The following is a 20143-nucleotide window of genomic DNA, read 5'->3' on the forward strand; positions in this document are numbered from 1 at the left end:
CCTTGCTTCTAAAGAACATTCTGGTTGTACTTCTTCCAAGACAGATTTTGGCGTTCACGGTATATTCAATATTCTTTGCCAACATCATAATTCAAAGGCATCAATTCTTCTTCAGTCTTCCTTATTCGTCTTAAATTAGACATACCTAATTCCTGCCTCAACAAAATTCTTAGGAAGATTAGATAAAGCACGTAAAAGTATTCAGTACAAAGCTGATTGGTTGAATGCAGTTGAAGGTAAACAACTGAATAATTAAAATTATGAGCAATATTGGGCGACCGCTTTATGACAGACTCTGTGATAAACACTAGGAATATAACGATGAATAAGACATGGTCTCTTCCCTCAAGTAGCTCTCAATCTACTTAAGAGGCAGAAATGTAAACAAATATTTTCATTAAGGAATTACAGGTGCAGTCTGTCCCAAACAGGTAGGCTTCCAGTCCACCCAGATGCACCTCAGAAGAAAGACCTTTGTGATCTACTTCTGAAAAATCAGCCACTGAAAACCCTACGGAGCAAAGCTCTACTCTGACACACACGTAGTCACCATGAGTGGAAGTGGACTCAACAGCTACTGATTTGTTTTTTTTTTAGTATCAAGGGCATACTGCAGTGGATGAGGAAAAGAAACAATCCACTGTGGAGACGGAGAATTGAAATAGATTCTGGAGAGTGGGAGTGCTTACGTGGAAGAAGGAGGCTTCAGAGGTGGGGCCCTCAGAAACTGCCGGTGAAGTATATATGGAAGTGTGAAGAGTGACTAGGATGAACTCTACAGTTTCCAGCTTGAGCAACTGGGTTAATGGGTGTCTTAGTTATCTAGTGCTGCTGTAACAGAATACCACATGTGGATGCCTTTAACAAAGAGAAATTTATTTTCTCACAGTCTAGTAGGCTAGAAGTCCAAATTCAGGGCGTCAGCTCCAGGGGAAGGCTTTCTCTCTCTGTCCGCTCTGGAGGCTCCTTGTCATCAATCTTCCTCTGGACTAGGAGCTTCTCTGAGCAGGAACCCTGTGTCCAAAGGACGAGCTCTGCTCCTGGCTCTGCTTTCTTGGTGGTATGAGGTTGTTCCACCCCCCTTTCCTTTCTTTTTATCTCTTGTGAGACAAAAGGTGGTGCAGGCCACACTCCAGGGAAACTCCCTTTACATTGGATCGGGGTGACCTTAGTACCGGTGTTACAATCCCACCCTAATCCTCTTTAACATAAAATTACAATCACAAAATGGAGGACAACCACACAATACTGGGAATCATGGCCTAACCAAGTTGACACATATTTTGGGGGGACACAATTTAATCCATGACAATGGGAGATTCCTTTACTGAGGTGGAGATCAAAGGAAAGGGGGGGGGGGAGACGAAAATCGAAAGTTCCATTCGGGATGTTTTAGGTTTGATAAGACTTTGAGGCTTCCAAGTGGAGATGCCAAGTACGCAATCGAATAATCAATCAGGTGTGAAGTTCGGCAAAGAGGAGAGAACTAGAGAATTAGAGAATGCCAGCAGGTAGAGGGCACTTAAACTAGGGAAGGACGAGGTCGTAAGGAATGAATGAGAAAAGGGCCGAGAACACAGGAGGAGGAGGAATCCTAATACGTAGTGGCCGGAAAGTAGGCTAAAAATGAGCATGCAGTGAGGTGGGAGGAACGCCTGCAGGGATGGTCACAATATCAACTGCTGCTGTCAAAATGAGGTCATAATGAGGCTCGTTGGGTTAGACTAAACCGCTGTCTCAATCCGAGTCTATTAACCCCTAGACAGTGCTAAAATCAACTGGAGGACAGTCCCCAGGTCCCCAACAACCAGGCAGCCGCGCCTCGGACGGCCCAGCGCATCCAGGTACTGAGCAGCCACAAAGAACCTGGAGCCGCGGCGCCACCCCACTGGCCCCGCCCCCGACTCCGCCCCACCGCCTCCGGCTCCGCCCCTGTCGACTCCGCCCCTCTTCCAACCCTATCAGGCTCTCCAATCGCGGGTAGAGATCATCGCTTTACCCAGGCAGTTGTGTCGATCTCGGCTCCAACTGGAGACTGGGGCCGTGCCATGGCGGAGAAGACTCGAAAGAGGTGTGTTTTATTGTTTGCGATAAGCCTTTTCTCAACTCTCTGCAGGGGTGGAACCTGTTCCTGGTCGGTAATGGTAGGCACTGAGATGGTGTCTTGTTCCGGGCCCTCGATCTGATGGTACCTGAAGCCCAGACCTGACAGTCGCCGAGGGAGGAGGCGGGGCGGGGGGACTGAATGCTGAATCGGTGCCGGGAGGGCGCCTTTTGTTCCTCTATCCTGCCCTCACCTTGTTGTCCCTCACCCCGCAACACGCCTGCGCGGAAGGTGGGGGTGTCCGGGTGGGGCTGCGAGGGGAGGATGACATCGCCCCCTTCCTAGGGCCGCGAGGCACACCGCGCCTCCCATTTCCTGTTGCGCTTAGTGCGGCTGGACTCTGGGTTGAATTTCCGAGACACCCGCAGTAGTGTTGGACGCACCCTAAAGCCTTCCTGTCTGGCTTGGGCGGCGCCTGTGTTAGTGTAAACACTGTGACTGATTCCCCACCAGCCGCTCCGCGGGAGAAAGATATGGCAGTGTGCTTCCTAAAGATTACAGCCTCAGAAACCCTAAGGGGCAGTTCTACTCTGCCCTATAGGGTCGCTGAGTGAGAACGGACAGAACGGCAGGGGGGTTGGGTTTGGTTTGTCAAAAGGGAGGCCGCTGGGATTACAGCTGTTCCAAATATTCTGCCCGACGTGGACATGCTCTTCTGTAAAAATGTGAGGACAGGAACTGTGGCTTCTCCAGCAGTCTTCATCGCTGGGTACTGTTCGTGGAAACGGCTTGGATGAGAGAAATGCTTAAGTGAAACCATTTTCAAAAACACCGATGTTGAGCACCCTCTAGTTTTTGAAGAAGAAAACACATTGTTTCTGGTGACGTAAATTAAAGATAAGGTGGTTCTCCTATTTAGGCAGGTAATCTGTAGTCTATAAATATTATGTAATGTAGAGATGAAGGTGTTGCTGATTTATTTTAATAGTTAGCCTTGCCATCCCAGCTGCCTGCACCCTTCCAGCGCTGCACCGCGCGGAGGTGCAGTGGAGCCTACGCGGAGATGTTTGGGGCACGCTGTAGTTGCTCTGGTAGTGAATGTGATTATCTTCTGCTTCACCCAGAAGAGTCCTGACTGTAACACAAACACTACCTGGGACCTCTCTCTCGGGCATAAAACTTACGGGGCACTTGTGTGTCTCTCCTACCCTCGTGTGCCCAGGACAAGTTAAATGTTAGATAATGCTCCTTTCATACAAAATCATAGTGAGGAAGGAGGCTCAGGGGATGGAAAATTGGAATGGGAAATATAGTCTAAAACAAAAGACATTTTATATAAACTGATTTATTTGACCAGGGCTTAATAAAATTGCATATTTTAACTCACACAAACCCATTTTAAATGAAAAGAGCCAGAGAAGTAGCATTTACAAGTGATGATACATTCAAGGACAGTATCATTCAGTTATCTCCGGAGAAATTTCCAGAATGATACGGTGATTGATGTCAAGACAATGATGCTCCAGGAATGAATTTTACTTTAAGAAACATCTAGTTTCTGAGCCTCATTTTCTTCATTTATAAAATGAGAGAATTGGACCAGGAGATTTTCTGCTTTGTTATTCTGCTCCATCTTGCTGAAGTTTTTCTTTCTTCTCCTACTCAGTTGTCGTTGTTAGCTGCTGTTGAGTCCCTTCCAGCTCACAGCGACCCTGTGCACAACCGAACGAAACACTGCCCGGTCCTGCGCCATCCTAACAATTGTTGCTATGCTTGAGCCCATCGTTGCAGCCACTGTGTTAATCCATCCCGTTGAGGGTCTTCCTCTCTTGCTGACCCTCTGCTTTACCCAGCATGATGTCCCTCTCCAGGGACTGGTCTCCCTTGATAACATGTCCAAAGTACATGAGACAAAGTCTGGACAGCCTCGCTTCTAAGGAGCATTCTGGCTTCAAGACAGATTGTTCGTTCTTCTGGCAGTCCAGGGTAAATTCAATATTCTTCACCAGCACATAATTCAAAGGCATCAATTCTTCTTTGGTCTTCCTTATTCATTGTCCAGCTTTTGCATGCATATGAGGCGACTGAAAACACTATGGCTTGGGTCAGGCGCACCTTAGTCCTCAAAGTGATGTCTTAAAGTTTTTTAACACTTTAAAGAAGACTTTTGCAGCAGATTTGCCCAATGCAATATGTTGTTTGATTTTTTGACTACTGCTTCCTTGGGCGTTGATTGTAGATCCAAGTAAAACGAAATCCTTGACAGCTTCAGTATTTTCTCCATTTATCATGATGTTGCTGATTGGTCCAGTTAAAACTAAGTAAGCATTTTCATATATGGATATTTAAGGTTTTAATAACTTATTTAAAATGTAAAATTCATGACTTAGAAGATAGGTTCATGAGTTTTTATAACCTTATGGAGCTAGAATGCTTTCCCCTAAGAGTGGGGACAAGCAAAGACGTCTGTTCTCACCACTCCAGTTTAACATAGTACTGGAAGACTTAGCCAGGGCAGTACGGCAACAGCAACAGAAAAATAATAGGCTTACAGATTGGAAAAGAAGAAATAAAAAATGACTCTATTCACAGATGACATGATTATTTACATAGAAAAATCCCAAACAATTGACAAGGTACTTGAACTAAGTGGATTTAACAAGGTTGCAGGATACAAGGTCACTACACAAAATTATTGTATTTCTGTATACTAGCAATGAACGACTAGAAATCGAAATCAATTATAAAGAAAAAATATCTGTAATGGTATTGTTATTTCCTAGAAGCTGAGAGTGGATTTCACACCATGAGCAGTATCATTGCTGTTAAGAAAACATCTTTACTTAAATGAGAACAAGTTACCTAATGACTATCGATTTTTCTTTCGTGTTTTTCATGCCTGCTTTTCCTTGAGCTACATCACAAACTTGCCTTCAAGGACATGACTGTCATCTTCACAGGGAAGTCATTTAATACAATGCCTCGTGTCAGCTCATGGCCCAGCTAGGGGGAGCGTTTATCTCGATACAGCCGTATCAAACAAAAGACCACGGCAGAATATAAAAAATCATCAACAAATGATTTAGAAATTATTAGTCTTTTGAACCATTTGCACTATACTTTATAACACTTGATAAGCGTATAGTCAAAGAATAAATTGGAATATTTGTAGATTTTTAATATCTACCTTAATTTCTAAATTAGGAGTGCCTTGCTTGCTGTGAAGTATTTTGAATACACTGTGCATTCCTTTCCTCCCTTTTTACAAAAATAGTGACAGGTTATATACTGTCCATTTTCTGTGCCTTGCTGTTTTTAATTAACAATATGGCTTGGAGATCATTGCAAAATCTTCACATAAAGGGATTATTATTTTTTCTGACTGTGTATTAGTCTATACTAGTTGCCATCGAGTCATTTGCACCTCATGGCAAGCCCATGTGTGTCGGAGTAGAACTGTGCTCCATAGGGTTTTCAATGGCTGATTTTTTAGAAGGAGATCACCAGGCCTTTCTTCCAAGGTACGTCTGGGTGGACTTGAACCTCCAGCCTTTCAGTTAGCCGTCTAGTGTGTTACCCATCATAACTGTTACCTTCTTCTTCCTACAGTGTGAAGATTGCTCCTGGAGCAGTTGTGTGCGTAGAAAGTGAGATCAGAGGAGATGTAACTATAGGTAAGAACATAGTTTATTAGTGGTGTTTCTCAAGAATTGATGTGATTTAACTTATTTCAGTGCTTTACAATTAGGTATTCTATGTTTGTCTGTTTCACTGATGTCCTAATTATACTGACAAAACAATGTATTTTCTCCATAACTTTTTAACATTTCTAGAAGAATATAGTGTGATAGAGTCTATATTTAAATTCCTATCTCATATACTAATGAGGCAATATAACAAAGTCATTCATTTATTCAAAGGATATCTCTTGTATATCTGCTCTGTGCCAGGCACTGTGCTAGCACTAGGGACACCGCAGTGAACACAGCAGACAAAGGTACTGTCTTTGTGGAGCTTAAATTCTGGGCAGTCATTAGAGTGTGGCCCAGGGAGGCTGGTAGACCTGAGTTAGGATCCTTGTTTCTTACCTGCTGGGTTACCTTGGACTATTACTTAACCTCCCTAATCTTCATTTTTCCTGTCGGTGTAATTGTGTTTATCAGGATTCGGTTCAGCTGCATGCAGTGGCGGCTAAACCGTGCAGAGATTTCTTCTCCTGTATAAAAAAGTCTAGAGGTCAGCAACTCAGGGCTGGCTGGTCAGTTGATGGTTCAGCGCATCTCCTGAAGCTCCAGCCTCGCAGGCCAGGACGAGACGGCTAGGGCACCAAGAGTCATCTTGGATGAGAAAAGGGAGACACAAGGGTGTACCTCCCAGTTAAGTCGGCTCCCTTTAAATAGCTTTCCTGAAAGTCCCTCGCAGCCCTTCTGTGTGTGTGGTGGCTGGAACTTGGTCTCCTGGGCACATTGCCACCCCTAATGACATCAGGCTTCTTTTACAAGGAAAACTCAGAGAATGACTGTCAGGTGGCAATGAGCACCTTCTGTCACCTGGAGAACAGGAGCACCTGCCCCCAGGGCTTGTTGGAGGATTAAATGAGACCGTGTCTGTGGGAGTCATTGTCCAGTCCTGAGCACATGGTAAGCACTCAATCAGTGTGAGCTGTTAGCACGTTCAGTCTTACCCCTGCAGCCTTGCTAGAGGTCAAGTCCAACATTTAGATCAAACAGACAATTCAACATGTGTTCATACTTATGTGAACATGATTAAGTCCCCAAAAATTACATTTTACTCAGTTCTTTTCTACATGTTTTCACTGGATATGGTGCCCTTGCAGCTTTATAAATGTGAGCCCAGCCTTACCCGCAGCTGTGTGTCACCTGCATGTCACCAGAGTAGACCCTTCGGTGGGTCCAGTATGCTTTCAGAGAGAAAATACGCCCCGTCCCCTATACTTAGTTTCCTTACTAGAAAAAACAACTGTAATGTGATTTTTTTTTTCCCTAGTAAGTCTGAGCCTCCGATCAATTTAGGCATCATGCCTTATAAAACCAGTGAAGGTTGTGCCAGTATTATGAAACACTGTTAGGAATTTGCTAGGTTGGATTTATGGAATTCTTTTATATTGACAGAATCTCCACGTTTAGCAAATGATCCTGTTTCCTTTCAGTGCTGTGCTCTTTGTCTTTGGTATTACTTAAACTGCTTGCAGATTGTTTCCTGGGGAGAAATTACGATGGCCGCGTGTTTATCAGACTGCTCCTCAGCATTGTTTGTGCTCTTGATGTTTATATCAGATTATGATTTCATCGTGGTTCTAGGAATAGCTCTGAATAATAGCACACAAGGTATTCTATAATAACACTAAAATAATGTAGTAATTATGTAAAATTTCCCTTGCATTTCTAGTTCTTCCTCATTTTAAAGAATAAGTATGCACGATCTACTATATGATAAAAAACCCACCCGTTGCCGTAGAATCAGTTCCAACTCACAGTGACCCTACAGGACAGAGTAGAACTGCCCCATAGGGTTTCCAAGGAGCAGCTGGTGGATTGGAACTGTTGACCTTTTGGTTAGCAGCTGAGCTCTTAACCATTGTGCCAGCAGGGCTCCCTGCTATGTAATAGACACATAGACATTATAGATATATCTACTTTACAGGCATAAATAAACATACAGGTATACATATATATGTGTATGTGAGTGTAATTCAGATCTGAAATAAGTTCTGTTACTTACAGAAGCTGTTCTAGACGCCATGAAAACAAAGGATGGGTCGGCCACTGCGGAGGATCGGGCACTGTCTCTCTTCCCTCTGGCTTCACCACTTTGTACCCCTCCCCTTCCTTGCCCCTCTTCCCCTCCTACCTTCCCTAAATGTGTAAGTTATGTAAGGAAATTCAGTGTTTAAATCCACTTTCTACCTAGTATTTCACCACTACCTGATAGTGTGCAGCTTCAGTGCTTAAAATATAAAACGACAGTTCAACACAGATTTTCTGTGATGGATTATAGCATTAAGAGGTGATCGTTTGTTGTTTTCTTTTTCCTTAGAAAGAAGTCTGTAATGAAGTTTATTAGAGACTGGGCCTAAGTTAATATTTGTTATATTTATTTTTGACCCAGTTTTTAAAAACAAGAAAATCTGCTCTCACACTTCACAGAAACATCTCAGTTTTAAAGATTAAGGAAAAGAGTCAGAAGGGCGCCGCAGCCCCGGCAGTCTGTCCTCCCGTGGTTCTTCCCGCGTTTGCTTTTTGCGTACTTATGTAGAATTTATGTATCAATATGGAAATTTTCCAAAACGGGTATTTTGATAATCATTTCTATCATTGTTGTATGTGGTGTAAACATCTTTAATCTTTTGACTATTGTTAATTCCTTCTTCTTTATAAATTTTAGCTCCTGGGATATATAAAGTTAAAGCAGAGAGTGGCAGTAAGTCATCTGATTAAAACTCACTCTCCCCAACATGTTTTATTCTTCATTTTAGGACTTTTGCTGTTTTTTTTTTCACTTAATTTCCTGGAAAAATCAATTTAAATCTTTTCCTGTTATACTATGGATATGGAGATTTGGTTACTTAATAAGTTCTGTTTTCTGGGTAAGTAGCAATAAACTTAGGTGTAGTTTAACTGATAGATCTTGGGGATGGTGTGTGTAGCTTTCCATCCCCTAGTTGTTTGTATTTTTATCAGCTTATTCCATTCTGAAATATTTAGGAGGGAAGTTCGTCTTTTCCCTTGCTGTCTTTCAGTATAGTGGAACTTGAAGCCCGATCTTCCATTTTCCTAGAATGCTAGGTATTTGGTTTATCAGAGAAGCTGGTCAGTCAGAAGCTTTGAAGTGTCCTTTTGTTAACCAGGAAGCCCAGGACTTGAGGCTCTGCTGGAGTCTAGCGCCCCCCAGCCCCCCAGTAGAGACTGCTCAGAAACAAACCATGCTGAAACTAACAGCTCGGTCTTCAGCACAATCTGGGTAAATAAGGGTTCATAGTATCATGTCTGCTTTTAATTAGGCTACCTGGTGGCGCAGTGCTTAAGACCTACGGCTGCTAATCAAAAGGTCAGCAGTTCGAATCTACTAGGCGCTCCTTGGAAACCCTATGGGACAGTTCTACTCTGTCCTTTAGGGTCGCTATGAGTTGGAATGGACTCGACGGCAACAGGTTCAGGTTTGGTACCTTGATTCATGGGCCACGAATAATTTCTGTAAATCTTTCTTTGGAAAGCTGAAGAGCATTTCAGGAAGGCACCTGTAAGCGCAGTCCCGTGGTCCCATGATCAGGTGAAAGGCAGACTCTTGGTTTAGGACAGGGCTTGGTTGGGACGCCATAAATGTGAGGGCAAAACTGGGCACAGTGAGAAAACTTTGTGACGGAAGCATTTGTCCCACTTATTCTGTCTTTCTTTCCATTAGAGTTTTTAATACACTTCGAAAGCCCCCCTTTTTCTTGTGGAGATCTTTTTCGATAAGGCTAAACAGTGGCTTTGGCTTGAGAAATTCATCGCATATAAAAAGCAGCTCTTACAGGTACTTCAGCTTACAGATTAAGGGAATTGTTATAATTTTTCAAAGAGAGAGCTTGTGGCTTTTTGAATGATTTATTGACACATGAAAATGTACACAAAGATTGCTTTCCGTGGCAAAGACAGACAGGAAAAATGTCCTTTACCAAATGAGGGAAATGGAAATTTGATGCAGGGAATGTCTTTCTGGCTGTGTCCCACCAAGGCCAGCCAACCATTTAGAAAAATAATTCATCAGCCAGTAAGGCAACCCCAACCCTAGACACATTTATCCAAACAAGGACATAAGCCAAACAGGGTTTCAGGATATTTGGTAAGAAAATAGACAAACTGCCCTGCCAGAAAGAGCTCCAAGGTTCACAACAGGTTTAAAAAAGAAACTCTCCATGATGACAGATTTTTATGTTTAAAGTATTTTAACCTTGAGACCCATAAACTTGGTTTGAATTCAGAGCCAATCTAGGTGAAAGTGCTTATTGCTTTCAGAAAAGCATGGAGCAAGCTGTGCCCCTGCCTCACGGTCACCGCCTGTGACCTGGAATAGTGTTCGAAGAGCCAGGCTCTCTGCTGCCTGACCTCCAGCAGCAAACTGTGGCAGAGACATAGCTGAGTTATACAAGTCACCCACCCAAGTCTGAACGTTCCTTTAAAAGTTCACCAAACCAAAATCTTAGCAGTCACATATCCTGAAGGACATGTATGCTAACCTTTCTATTCTGTGCCCCCCAAAAAAGACCTACGAGAGGCGGAACTATTACTGCCTGTGACATTTGCTGTTACGTCACAACTCAAAGTCTATAACCAAAAAAACCAAACCTGTTGCCGTCGAGTTGATTCTGACTCATAGCAACCCTACAGGCCGGAGTAGAGCTGCCCCATAGGGTTTCCAAGGAGCAGCTGGTGGATTCAAACTGCCAGTCTTTTGGTTAGCAGCTGTAGCTCGCCCTAACTCTTAACCACTGCCCACCAGGGCCCTCAAAGTTGATAGTTCCACTTTTAAGTTACTTTGTCCTCACAATACCAGAGACTGTAGTTTGGGGGTGCTGCCACCAGGTGGCGATGGTGTCTTGGTCACAGATCTAAACTAAGCGGCTGGCATGCCTTACCTCCCAGGACAAGGCCCTCAGATTGATAACCATGAGTTTTCCAGTTATTAAATAACCTATTAATAATGATAGAGGTCTCTGGGTAGCAAAATGGTTTACGTTCGACTACTAACCTAAAGGTGGGTGGTTCGAACCCATCCAGTGGCGCCATGGAAGAAAGGCCTAGCAATCCGTTTCTGTAAAGATTACAGCCAGAAAACCCTATGGAGCAGTTCTACTCTATAACACATGGGGTCGCCATGAGTCAGAATCAACTTGACGGCAATGGGCTTATTAATAAGGATAAAAGTATAATAACAATACTAAAACCCCTGGCTAAAACACAGCAGGCATTATTTATTGCTTAAGAAGACATGAGATTTAAGGTTATTTTATTTTTAAAATTTTGCTTATTTGTATGTGTTATTTTTGTATAACAAACACATATTACTTATGCAATTTTTGAAAGGGAAAATGGAATTATCCATTGTTTCCAAAGTTAGACTTTAGAGGAGCTTCTAAAGAAACCCATAGGTCCCAGTGACACCTGTTTCGTTAGTCCATCCTCAAGTGACTTCTTGCACATCCCTGCTTGTCAAAAGCTATGGCCTGAGGACAAGGACAGTACCTGGTGCCGTAGCTACTTATCCAGCTGTGGCAAAGGGTCTGCTTTCTGTCTGAGACACAGTGATCTCTTCCTCCTGTCATAGAATTTTGAAGCTAGTTATGGGAAATACCTAAATTCATCGCTTTACTGCTCTGCAGTAAGGTGCGGGATTTGCTTCCCGGCTGACAAGCAGGTATTACCCTGACACCCGAGAAGAGGGGTGGAGCGGTCCCTTTTCTTCTATTTCTCAGATCAGGATGAGTGAGTTTGTATGTCATGATAAAGTTATTTGTTAGCTCTTGATAAGTATGCAATATCTAGATTAGCAAGTAAATGAACAGTTTATACAACTGAATGCTGAATTTCACGGAGAGTGTCAGCTTCCTGACCCCTTCCCCACCTTCCCCCAACACGTCTGCCTACCCTCCCTTATTTCAGAGTCCGTGGCCTCCCGTTCACTCGTTTACCAATATAAAGAGCCTTGGTGCTGGGAGGGAACAGGGGTTGGAAAGAGAGGTTACAAGGAGGCTATGTTTTCTCATCAGTGATTTCATGATTACAAAAATGCTAGGCCTGGTGGGTAAATAAAATCGGGGGAGGGAGCATTACCATTCCAGCGTCAGTGTCCCTGATTCGGTGATGCGGTGCCTCTACCACCCTGATCCAGCCTGGATGGGATAAGACTCCCTGCTGCTCCCTTAAATCAGAGATTGTGGCATTGCTCAGGTCTCCCTATATGAGTGTGAGGCTCCATTAATCACATTTGGCTCCTCCCACTGCCTGCCTTTAACCCTTTCAACCTTGAACTGGTTAAAATCACATCCTAGACCAGACAAAAAATGCTCTGCCTCCTTCCAGCGGGTAGGCTTGTAATAGGGAGATTAACAAAGTGCAAAGCTAAGGTTGGATCCCATATTCTCTGGCTCCCATCCCGCCCATGTTTGCTCCTAATCACTTCATACTGAATAAGAAAGCACCACATTATAAGCAAAGATTGTTACCTTTACGAAGGAAAGGAAGGGCATTGTTATTGCCAGCTACACAGCAGCTACTGTGTTTCCACACATTCTCTTATCTAACCCTCCCAACAACCCTGCACACCTGGTATTGTCAGCGCCCCCACTTCACGGCTGAGATGACTGAGGCGTCCAAACGGACAGGAGCCCGGGTTTTCCGGCTGCAGAGCCTCTGCTGTTTCCACTCCCCTTGGCTTGAGATTTGGCGCGAACTGGAGCCCTGTGCCGTAGTGGTTTAGAGCTACGGCTGTTAACCAGAAGGTCGGCTGCTAACCAAAAGGTCAGCAGTTCAAATCAGCTGCTCCTTGGTAACCCTATGGGGCAGTTCTGCTCTGTCCTATAGGGTCACTATGAGTCAGAATCGCCTCGACGGCCATGGATGTTTTACTAATGACAACAGCTGAGGAGGTAACATTTGTAAGGTGCCTAGCGTGGTGCCTGGCACATGATTAGAAAATGTTCTTCCCAACAGCCTCACCCACCTTCAGTCACCTCTCACCTCCTATTGGAAACATAGCCTTTACCAATATTTTCTTTTCATGATACTTTTTCACAGGACCTAGGACAGTGATCCACCCTAAAGCACGGATTATTGCAGAAGCCGGGCCAATAGTGATCGGTGAAGGTAACCTTATAGAAGAACAGGCCCTGATCATAAACGCGTGAGTAAGACTCCTCAGGTAGTCTGAACTAAGTACCACAGATAATGTTTTTGTTAATTTCAGCTATCTAGAAGAACTTTTTACAACCACTATCTGGAAGGCCCACTATTTTTAGTGCTGGAGGAACACTAAGGATCTTTTTCAAAATAAGTAATTAGTAAATGAGGAAACCAAAGACCAGAGAGGTCCAAGGTGAGATGGCTTATTGTTGGCCAACTAGACTCTCCAGCTATCTGGTAATCCTTCCCTTACACGTCACTGCTGCGTCCATTCATCAGTCACTCATTGACTGAGTACTTCCAGCATCCAAGTGCTGCGCTGACCACGTTGCAGAGTGTTCTGAGTTTCTGGTTCTGGTTGAAATGTTAATACCCATGCCCAGACCCATGAACTGAGTGCTAATATATATTTTCATGTGTTTTGCAGGGGTAATACCCAGAATTATATTGTAAAAATTTGGGATCCTAGAGATAATTTTTAAACTTTTAAAGATAAATAAAATATTAGAACATGTACGTGATCTTAATGAAGTAGACTGTAATAGCTATGAAAATTTCATAAGCATTTGTAAGGCTTTCTAGATAAACATTTGGCAAGAAATTCAAGCTTACACCGAATTTATAGCAACAATGTATGGAATTTGTAAGAAAGGCCTTGGAAAAATATTTATGATAAAGACACTGATTTGTCTTAATGCTTACTTAGAACTGGGGAGTTTCTTCCTATATTAAGCAGTTTCTTTTTAAAATCTATCTGGTACCTTTAGCGTGAGCCAGCTAACAACAGCTATATTCTGCAGTCACTCAACTGTCCGAAATGAAGGACCATTTTAAAATAGCTTCCTCCTCTTAGACCACAAACTTTTTATGTTCTAAAAATTTTAACTGTAACTACCTAATTGCTGTTAGTTGCTGTCAAGTCAATTCCGACTCATGGAGACCCCCTATGTGCAGAGTGGAACTGCTAATAGAGTTTGCAAGGCCGTAACCTTTTGGAAGCAGATCGTCAGGCCTCTCTTCTGAGGTGCCTTTGAGTGGGTTTGAACCGCCAACCTTTCAGCCAGTAGTCGAGTGCTTAACTGTTTGCGCCACCGAGGGACTCCTCAACTACCTTATAGCATAAAATAATTATTTTATGTGAATATCTTTTTACATTCTATAATTTTGAATCAGTATTAAGGATGGAAATGTTTTAAGTTTGGCCTGATTTTGATTTCAATTTAATAGGTTAAAAGTCATAGCCAGCATCTTTTTTACGTTGTCCTCGAGAAGGCTCTCTGGACTTTGAATCTAAAAAATAAACAAAAAAAGGCTGTCCTTCTTCACACTCCTTTGACTTCCTTACATTTCAGTAACTCTTTTTAAACTCAGAATCGAGTCTTCTTCAGCACAGAGAATAAAGGATTTGTTTGGATTAAGAAATAATTTACATAGTTGTATATTTTAAGATAAAATTTATGAGAAAATTACCCAAATTCTAAAATGGGAAGAGAATGGCTTATTGTATTATTGACGTTTTGACAATTTGTCTCTTCTTTTTACAGTCACCCCGATAATATCACCCCTGACGCTGGAGATTCAGAACCCAAACCTATGATCATTGGCACCAATAATGTGTTTGAAGTTGGCTGCTGTATCCTTTACATTAATCTAAATCATTCCCAGCTGCCTGTTAGTACCAACTCTCTCCCTACAGAAAATGTCATAATCTATCTATCTAAAAGAGTTACATTTTTAGGACTAGACCATCAAGCTCTTTGAAAAAACTTGTTTACAATATATCAACAAAAAAAAAAAAAGATCCCCTCTGTTCCAGTGAACAACCCGGTAGAGTAAATGAAGAATGTTGTTTTCAGACACACATGCACACGTCTTTAGCTTAGTAACTGGAAGGTAACATCTCGCTCCTGTTGTTGATACTACAACTCATTGACAAATACCAATGGCTGAGCAGCAGGAGACACAGGAACGGTCATCCTGGCCTCTGTCCTGATTTAAGAACCGGGCCTTTGTCACCCGGGCTCCTGTAGAGTTTGAAGTAGACAGCGTGTTGTCTGCTACGGGGAGATGGTAGGTGGGGGCTGGAATGCGAAGACTGCATTCTTTGTTTCTTCCCTCCCAGAGCATCACCAGGCCTTTTGCTTGGCTCTGTTCTCTAAAAAGACAGTAAAATCTTTTCATGGTGTCATTAAAACATCAGTTTATAACAGAAAACTTTGAAGAAAAAATGTAAATGTTCAATAATAGCAAAATATTTAAATAAATTAAGCTACAAGCATCAAACGGACCACCAGGATCATTAAGCAGTCCTTAAAAATTATGTTTTTAAAAATTTTTAATGCCATGGAAAAATGCTTGCAAATTTAAGTGAACTGAATAAAATGAGCTGTGAAACTATTTTTATACAGTTTGGTTCCCAGTTATATATAGGGTAATGTGTATATATATACATATTCATACATACATAGATATATTTTTTCAACAACTCTAAAGCTATATCAAATTGTTAACAGTGTTACCTTTAAGTGATTGGGTGACGGATAGTTTTAATTTTCTTAAAACAATTTTGAAAATGTGTTACTCCTACAGAACTGGAGTGTGTTGTTATTATTAGGTGCCATTGAGTCAGTGCTGACCCATAGCGACCTTTGTACAACAGAATGAAATGCTGCCGGGCCTGTGCCATCCTCACAGTCATTGCTATGTTTGCGCCCATCGTTGCAGCCACTGTGTCAGTTCATCTCACTGAGGGTCTTCCTCTTTTTCGCTGACCCTTTACTTAACAAGTATGATGTCCTTCTCCAGCGACTGGGCCCTCCTGATAACACGTCCAAAGTAGGTGAGATGAAGTCTTGCCATCCTTGCTTCTAAGGAGCACTCTGGCTGTACTTCTTCCAAGACAGATTTGTTTGTTCTTCTGGCAGTCCGTGGTGTACTCAGTATTCTTCGCCAACACCTAATTCAAATGCACCAGTTCTTCTTCGGTCTTCCTTATTTGCTTTCTCGTGCACATGAGGCAATTGAAAACACCATGGCTTGGGTCAGGCGTGCCTCAGTCCTCAAAGTGACATCTTTGCTCTTTAACACTTTAAAGAGATCTTTTGCAGCAGATCTGCCCAATGCAGTAGGTTGTTTGATTCTTGACTGCTGCAAGGTACTTACTTCTTTAAAAAACATAAAAGTTATGTATTCACTCTTGGAGAAGTTTTTGTTTAAAGATTAAAACTTTGCTTTCAGATCGCCCTGAGCAAAGAGTTCTGGCAAGGGCAAGCGTCCATACCCCTTCCCACACCCCTGCCCCCACCCAGTGCAGTATAAGGCTATACTGTATTAGTAGGGAAAAAAAATTTACAGTATTTACTTAACTCTGACTTACAGATTCTCAAGCCATGAAAATGGGAGATAATAATGTTATTGAATCAAAAGGTAAACTATGTTCAGAGTTTCATTGTGAAAAGTAATTATGTCCTTTTGTGGGGTCCTGGGACAGTAGCTGCATAAAATCTATGGCAGGGTGTTCTGCTTGGAAGGTGTGGCTGGAAGGGGATTAAAACAGCTGTGAGACTAAGTCTTTGCCTGATTAATTCTTCATCTGGTTATGTGGTTATTTGGTTATGTGGTTAATACATTAAGTTAAAAGATCAGCTGTGCACGTTCAGATCAGAATTGGATTAAACCATAAAAATTTGAAAAAGTTTTCTACTAAATACTAGTGTCTATGAGAACTTAGTGTTACTGTAGCATTAAAGAAAAATCACTGTCTCTGGCAGTTTGCTTTCTTCACAGTCAGGACTCCTTTACCTTAGCCAATCAGAAACCAGTGTCAGCTACTTCCCGTAAGTGGGGCCAGGCAGAGGGTCATGGAATGTCACCACCACCACTGGGGAGCAGCGCCAAGCGCTTTGTCCCACGAGGGTCCAGAAGGGCCCTGAGCGATAGTACTTCCTTCCCGTAGAGTAGTGACTTACCTTCCTAGGTCCTGATTGGCATGAAAATGCTTCATTTTTTTAATAATAAAACTAGACTTTTTGTTAATCTACTTAATGGTTTTTACTGTAATTTAGATTTCTAGTTATTATCATTGTCGTTTTTTAAATTATTCTTATACGCTTACTGTGTGTCAGGTCTGTGCTCACTCTCTCACATTTACTATCTCATTTATTCCTTGCAGCAAACTGAGAAGTAGGATGATCTCTCCATTTTACAGATAAACTCGAGCTCAGAGAATTTACAGGGGCTTCTCCCAGGTCACACAGCTAGTTAACAGCAGAGCTCTGTTTTGAATGCATCTAACTTTATCCTAACTACCTCAATGCTAGACAGACGCTGAACTGAAGTATTTTAAATTTTTTTTTTTTTTTTTAGGCCAGTTTACGTTTTTATACCTACATCATCTTAGGAAAAACAGCACTGTAATCATTTGATTTCTTAAACTGCAATTCTTTGCATATTTTGAGTGCAGCGTATGTCGGCAGAAACGTCATACTGACGAGTGGCTGCATCATTGGTGCATGCTGCAGCCTGAATACCTTTGAAGTCATCCCCGAGAACACAGTGATCTACGGCACAGACTGCCTTCGTCGGGTGCAGACTGAGCGGCCACAGGTATTAAAAGACTTCCTTCCAGGGCTGCCAGTTTTCCTAAAGTATCACAGAATTGTTTTAATGGGGGCAGTAAGTCCACATTTTAAAAAACAGTTCTAAAATTGGGATATATTTGCAGTGGAATTAATCAGTCTTAATACGAAACTTAATACGAAAAACAGCGAGAGAGAGATGACAGTGACACATTGGTTTATGGGAAAAGAAAATCCAGAGATGTTACTCCTGGTCTTACGTGTGTGCACTAAAGATGCATCATCAAACCTTTTAGGAGTGAAACTTTTATTCACTCTTAAAACATCTGTCTTCGTGTGTAAGGAATAACCCTACCAAATGTATACTGGACATCCACCTTGGGTCCATCTATTAATTTACTTACATAGCTTGATAATAAACACAGCCTATGAATAAGCAGGTGTGTTTGGAAATTTTTCTGGCTTATGAGAAATTATCCCCCCCTGATAACCAGGATCAAGGATAGTGAAGCATACTTCTGTGGAGTTTCATGTTAGAGTAGGAGATGGTTGAGATAGGGCTTCCTTTGAACAGAAGATATTCTGATTGAAGCTTTGAGCCTCATTGCTTGCCACATTCAATATAGTGTATGTTTTAGTTGTCCAGCCTCCTTCCCTTCCCCCAGAATAAATATTTTCAAGACATTTCTTCTTATACTCAGTCATATTTTATCAGAAATTGAAACTCTGGTTCTTTTATGGATTACTCTATGTCTGTAATGTATGTTTGTTTTTTAATTATATGCAATTAAATTTACTTCTTTAAACCAAATAGGAAACAAGAACAAATAAACTAAAAAAAAAAAATCAGATACTTTTTCACTATCTTTCTGCATAACAGAAAAAAATAACTGCAGAGGGGGAAATGAAGCTGGAGCTAGGGAAGGGAGGTTAGAATTAAGTGAGCAAGAATATCTGAAGTCTCAGTACATAATGGTATTCAGCACTGTTTTCAAAATTTCATTGATTGTAAGCATCACATAGAGATCCGTAGTAAAAATAAAGATTCCCCAGACTTACTGAATCATAATGTCTAAGGAAGGGGCCTAAAAATCCGTATTTTTACAAGTGTCCCAAGTGAGTTTTATACTCAGAGAAACTTGGGGGATGCTAGTATATGACCAGTGACAGTCAGCTGTATTGTAGCTGTGCGGCTGTGTAGGTAATATGGAAAGCAATGTCCCTTGGTTATTTTACTTATGTGGTCTTGTTTTTAGAGGCCACAGTGAAACTAGGAAGGCAAGTTTGAAAGGCTGAAAACTGATATATGTATAAAATCAGAGTCTACCTTACACGTTATTTTTATATATAAATCCTACGACCTTTCTTATTACCAAACTAATACATGTTTATTGTAAAAATAAAAAACAAAGCAGGTGAGGAAAAATAAGTCAGTGAAAATCTCCTGTAGTCCCATGACCTAGCGATAACCATTTCTACCTGGCACTCTTGACTGTGTTTCCTGCTAGTTAATTTCCTAACCACCTTATTTTTTTTTAGCCCCAAACACTACAGCTGGATTTCCTGATGAAAATCTTGCCCAACTATCACCACTTAAAGAAGACGACAAAAGGAAGCTCGACTCCAGTGAAGGACTAACACAGCGTGTGACCCCAGGACAGCGTTTCATCTCGACCACAGTCTCATGAAAGGCATAGGGTTTCTGCAGTCGTCGCAGCTCCCAGGGTAATACACGTCGACTCTGTTTTGTAAGATTGAGTTAGAGGGGAAAGTAATGTATTTGCATTGTAACTGTCCTCTATAATTTATATAAAATGTATTATTTTCCTACATTGTTGCTCCTTTTCTGATAACTTACAGATTTAGTTTATTTTTCTTTTGTTATACAAAATATTGGCCACAAATTTTAGTTATGTAAAAGACTCCCCGTGATAAGAAGCGACACGTTGTTATGTATTTATATTCTAACACATTCTAAACTAAATAAAAGTGCTGATGACGGGACGTTTAGTGAGCAGAGTTTAATCAGTTTTTCCGCTTGCATTACTTTTCCCTATAGCTGTCTTCATTTTTATTATGTACTGGCTGTAATAAAGCTGACGTGTTCACCTCTTGTGGATATGCAGGTGTTTAAAACGTCTGGTGAAATTTCAGCAGCTACTGAATTCATTTAGACTTTATTTCCAAGAAAAATATTATTTTTCTTTTTGGTAAAATAAAAGTCATCAGGGAAAGCTATATTCAGTACATTAACTATTCAGAAAGAATGACGTCTGACTAACATGACAAGTAATGACCATTAATTGAGTGATATTCCTGGGTTTCTGCCGACAATGAAAAGAAAAGAGATTTTAAGATATTTATAAATATATGAAATTAATTTTGGCATACTTGTTGTCGTTAGGTGTCATCGGGTGAGTTCTGCCTCATAGTGACCCTGTGTACAACAGAATGAAAACACTGCCCGGTCCTGCGCCATCCTCACGATCGTTGCTATGTTTGAGCCCATTGTTGCAGCCACTGTGTCAGTCCATCTCATTGAGTCTTCTCATTTTTTGCTGACCCTCTGCTTTACCAAGCATGATGTCCTTCTCCAGGGGCTGGTCCCTTCTGATAATATG

General features: G+C 41.7%; 1 protein-coding gene across 1 annotated transcript; it reads left to right on the plus strand.

Annotated features, from left to right (window-relative positions):
- Window positions 1–1958: 1958 nt before the first annotated feature.
- DCTN6 (dynactin subunit 6) lies at window positions 1959–19862 on the plus strand. The gene is made up of 7 exons (XM_004383381.2): window positions 1959–2071; window positions 5654–5718; window positions 12841–12946; window positions 14490–14578; window positions 16324–16371; window positions 17408–17550; window positions 19062–19862. The coding sequence occupies exons 1-7, from the start codon at window positions 2049–2051 to the stop codon at window positions 19158–19160; spliced, it is 573 nt and encodes a 190-aa protein (XP_004383438.1). The 5' UTR covers window positions 1959–2048; the 3' UTR covers window positions 19161–19862.
- The last annotated feature ends 281 nt before the right edge of the window (window positions 19863–20143 follow it).

Source organism: Trichechus manatus, unplaced genomic scaffold (assembly GCF_000243295.1).
Source record: "Trichechus manatus latirostris isolate Lorelei unplaced genomic scaffold, TriManLat1.0 scaffold00109, whole genome shotgun sequence".
In the NCBI taxonomy this organism is placed as follows: Eukaryota; Metazoa; Chordata; class Mammalia; order Sirenia; family Trichechidae; genus Trichechus; species Trichechus manatus.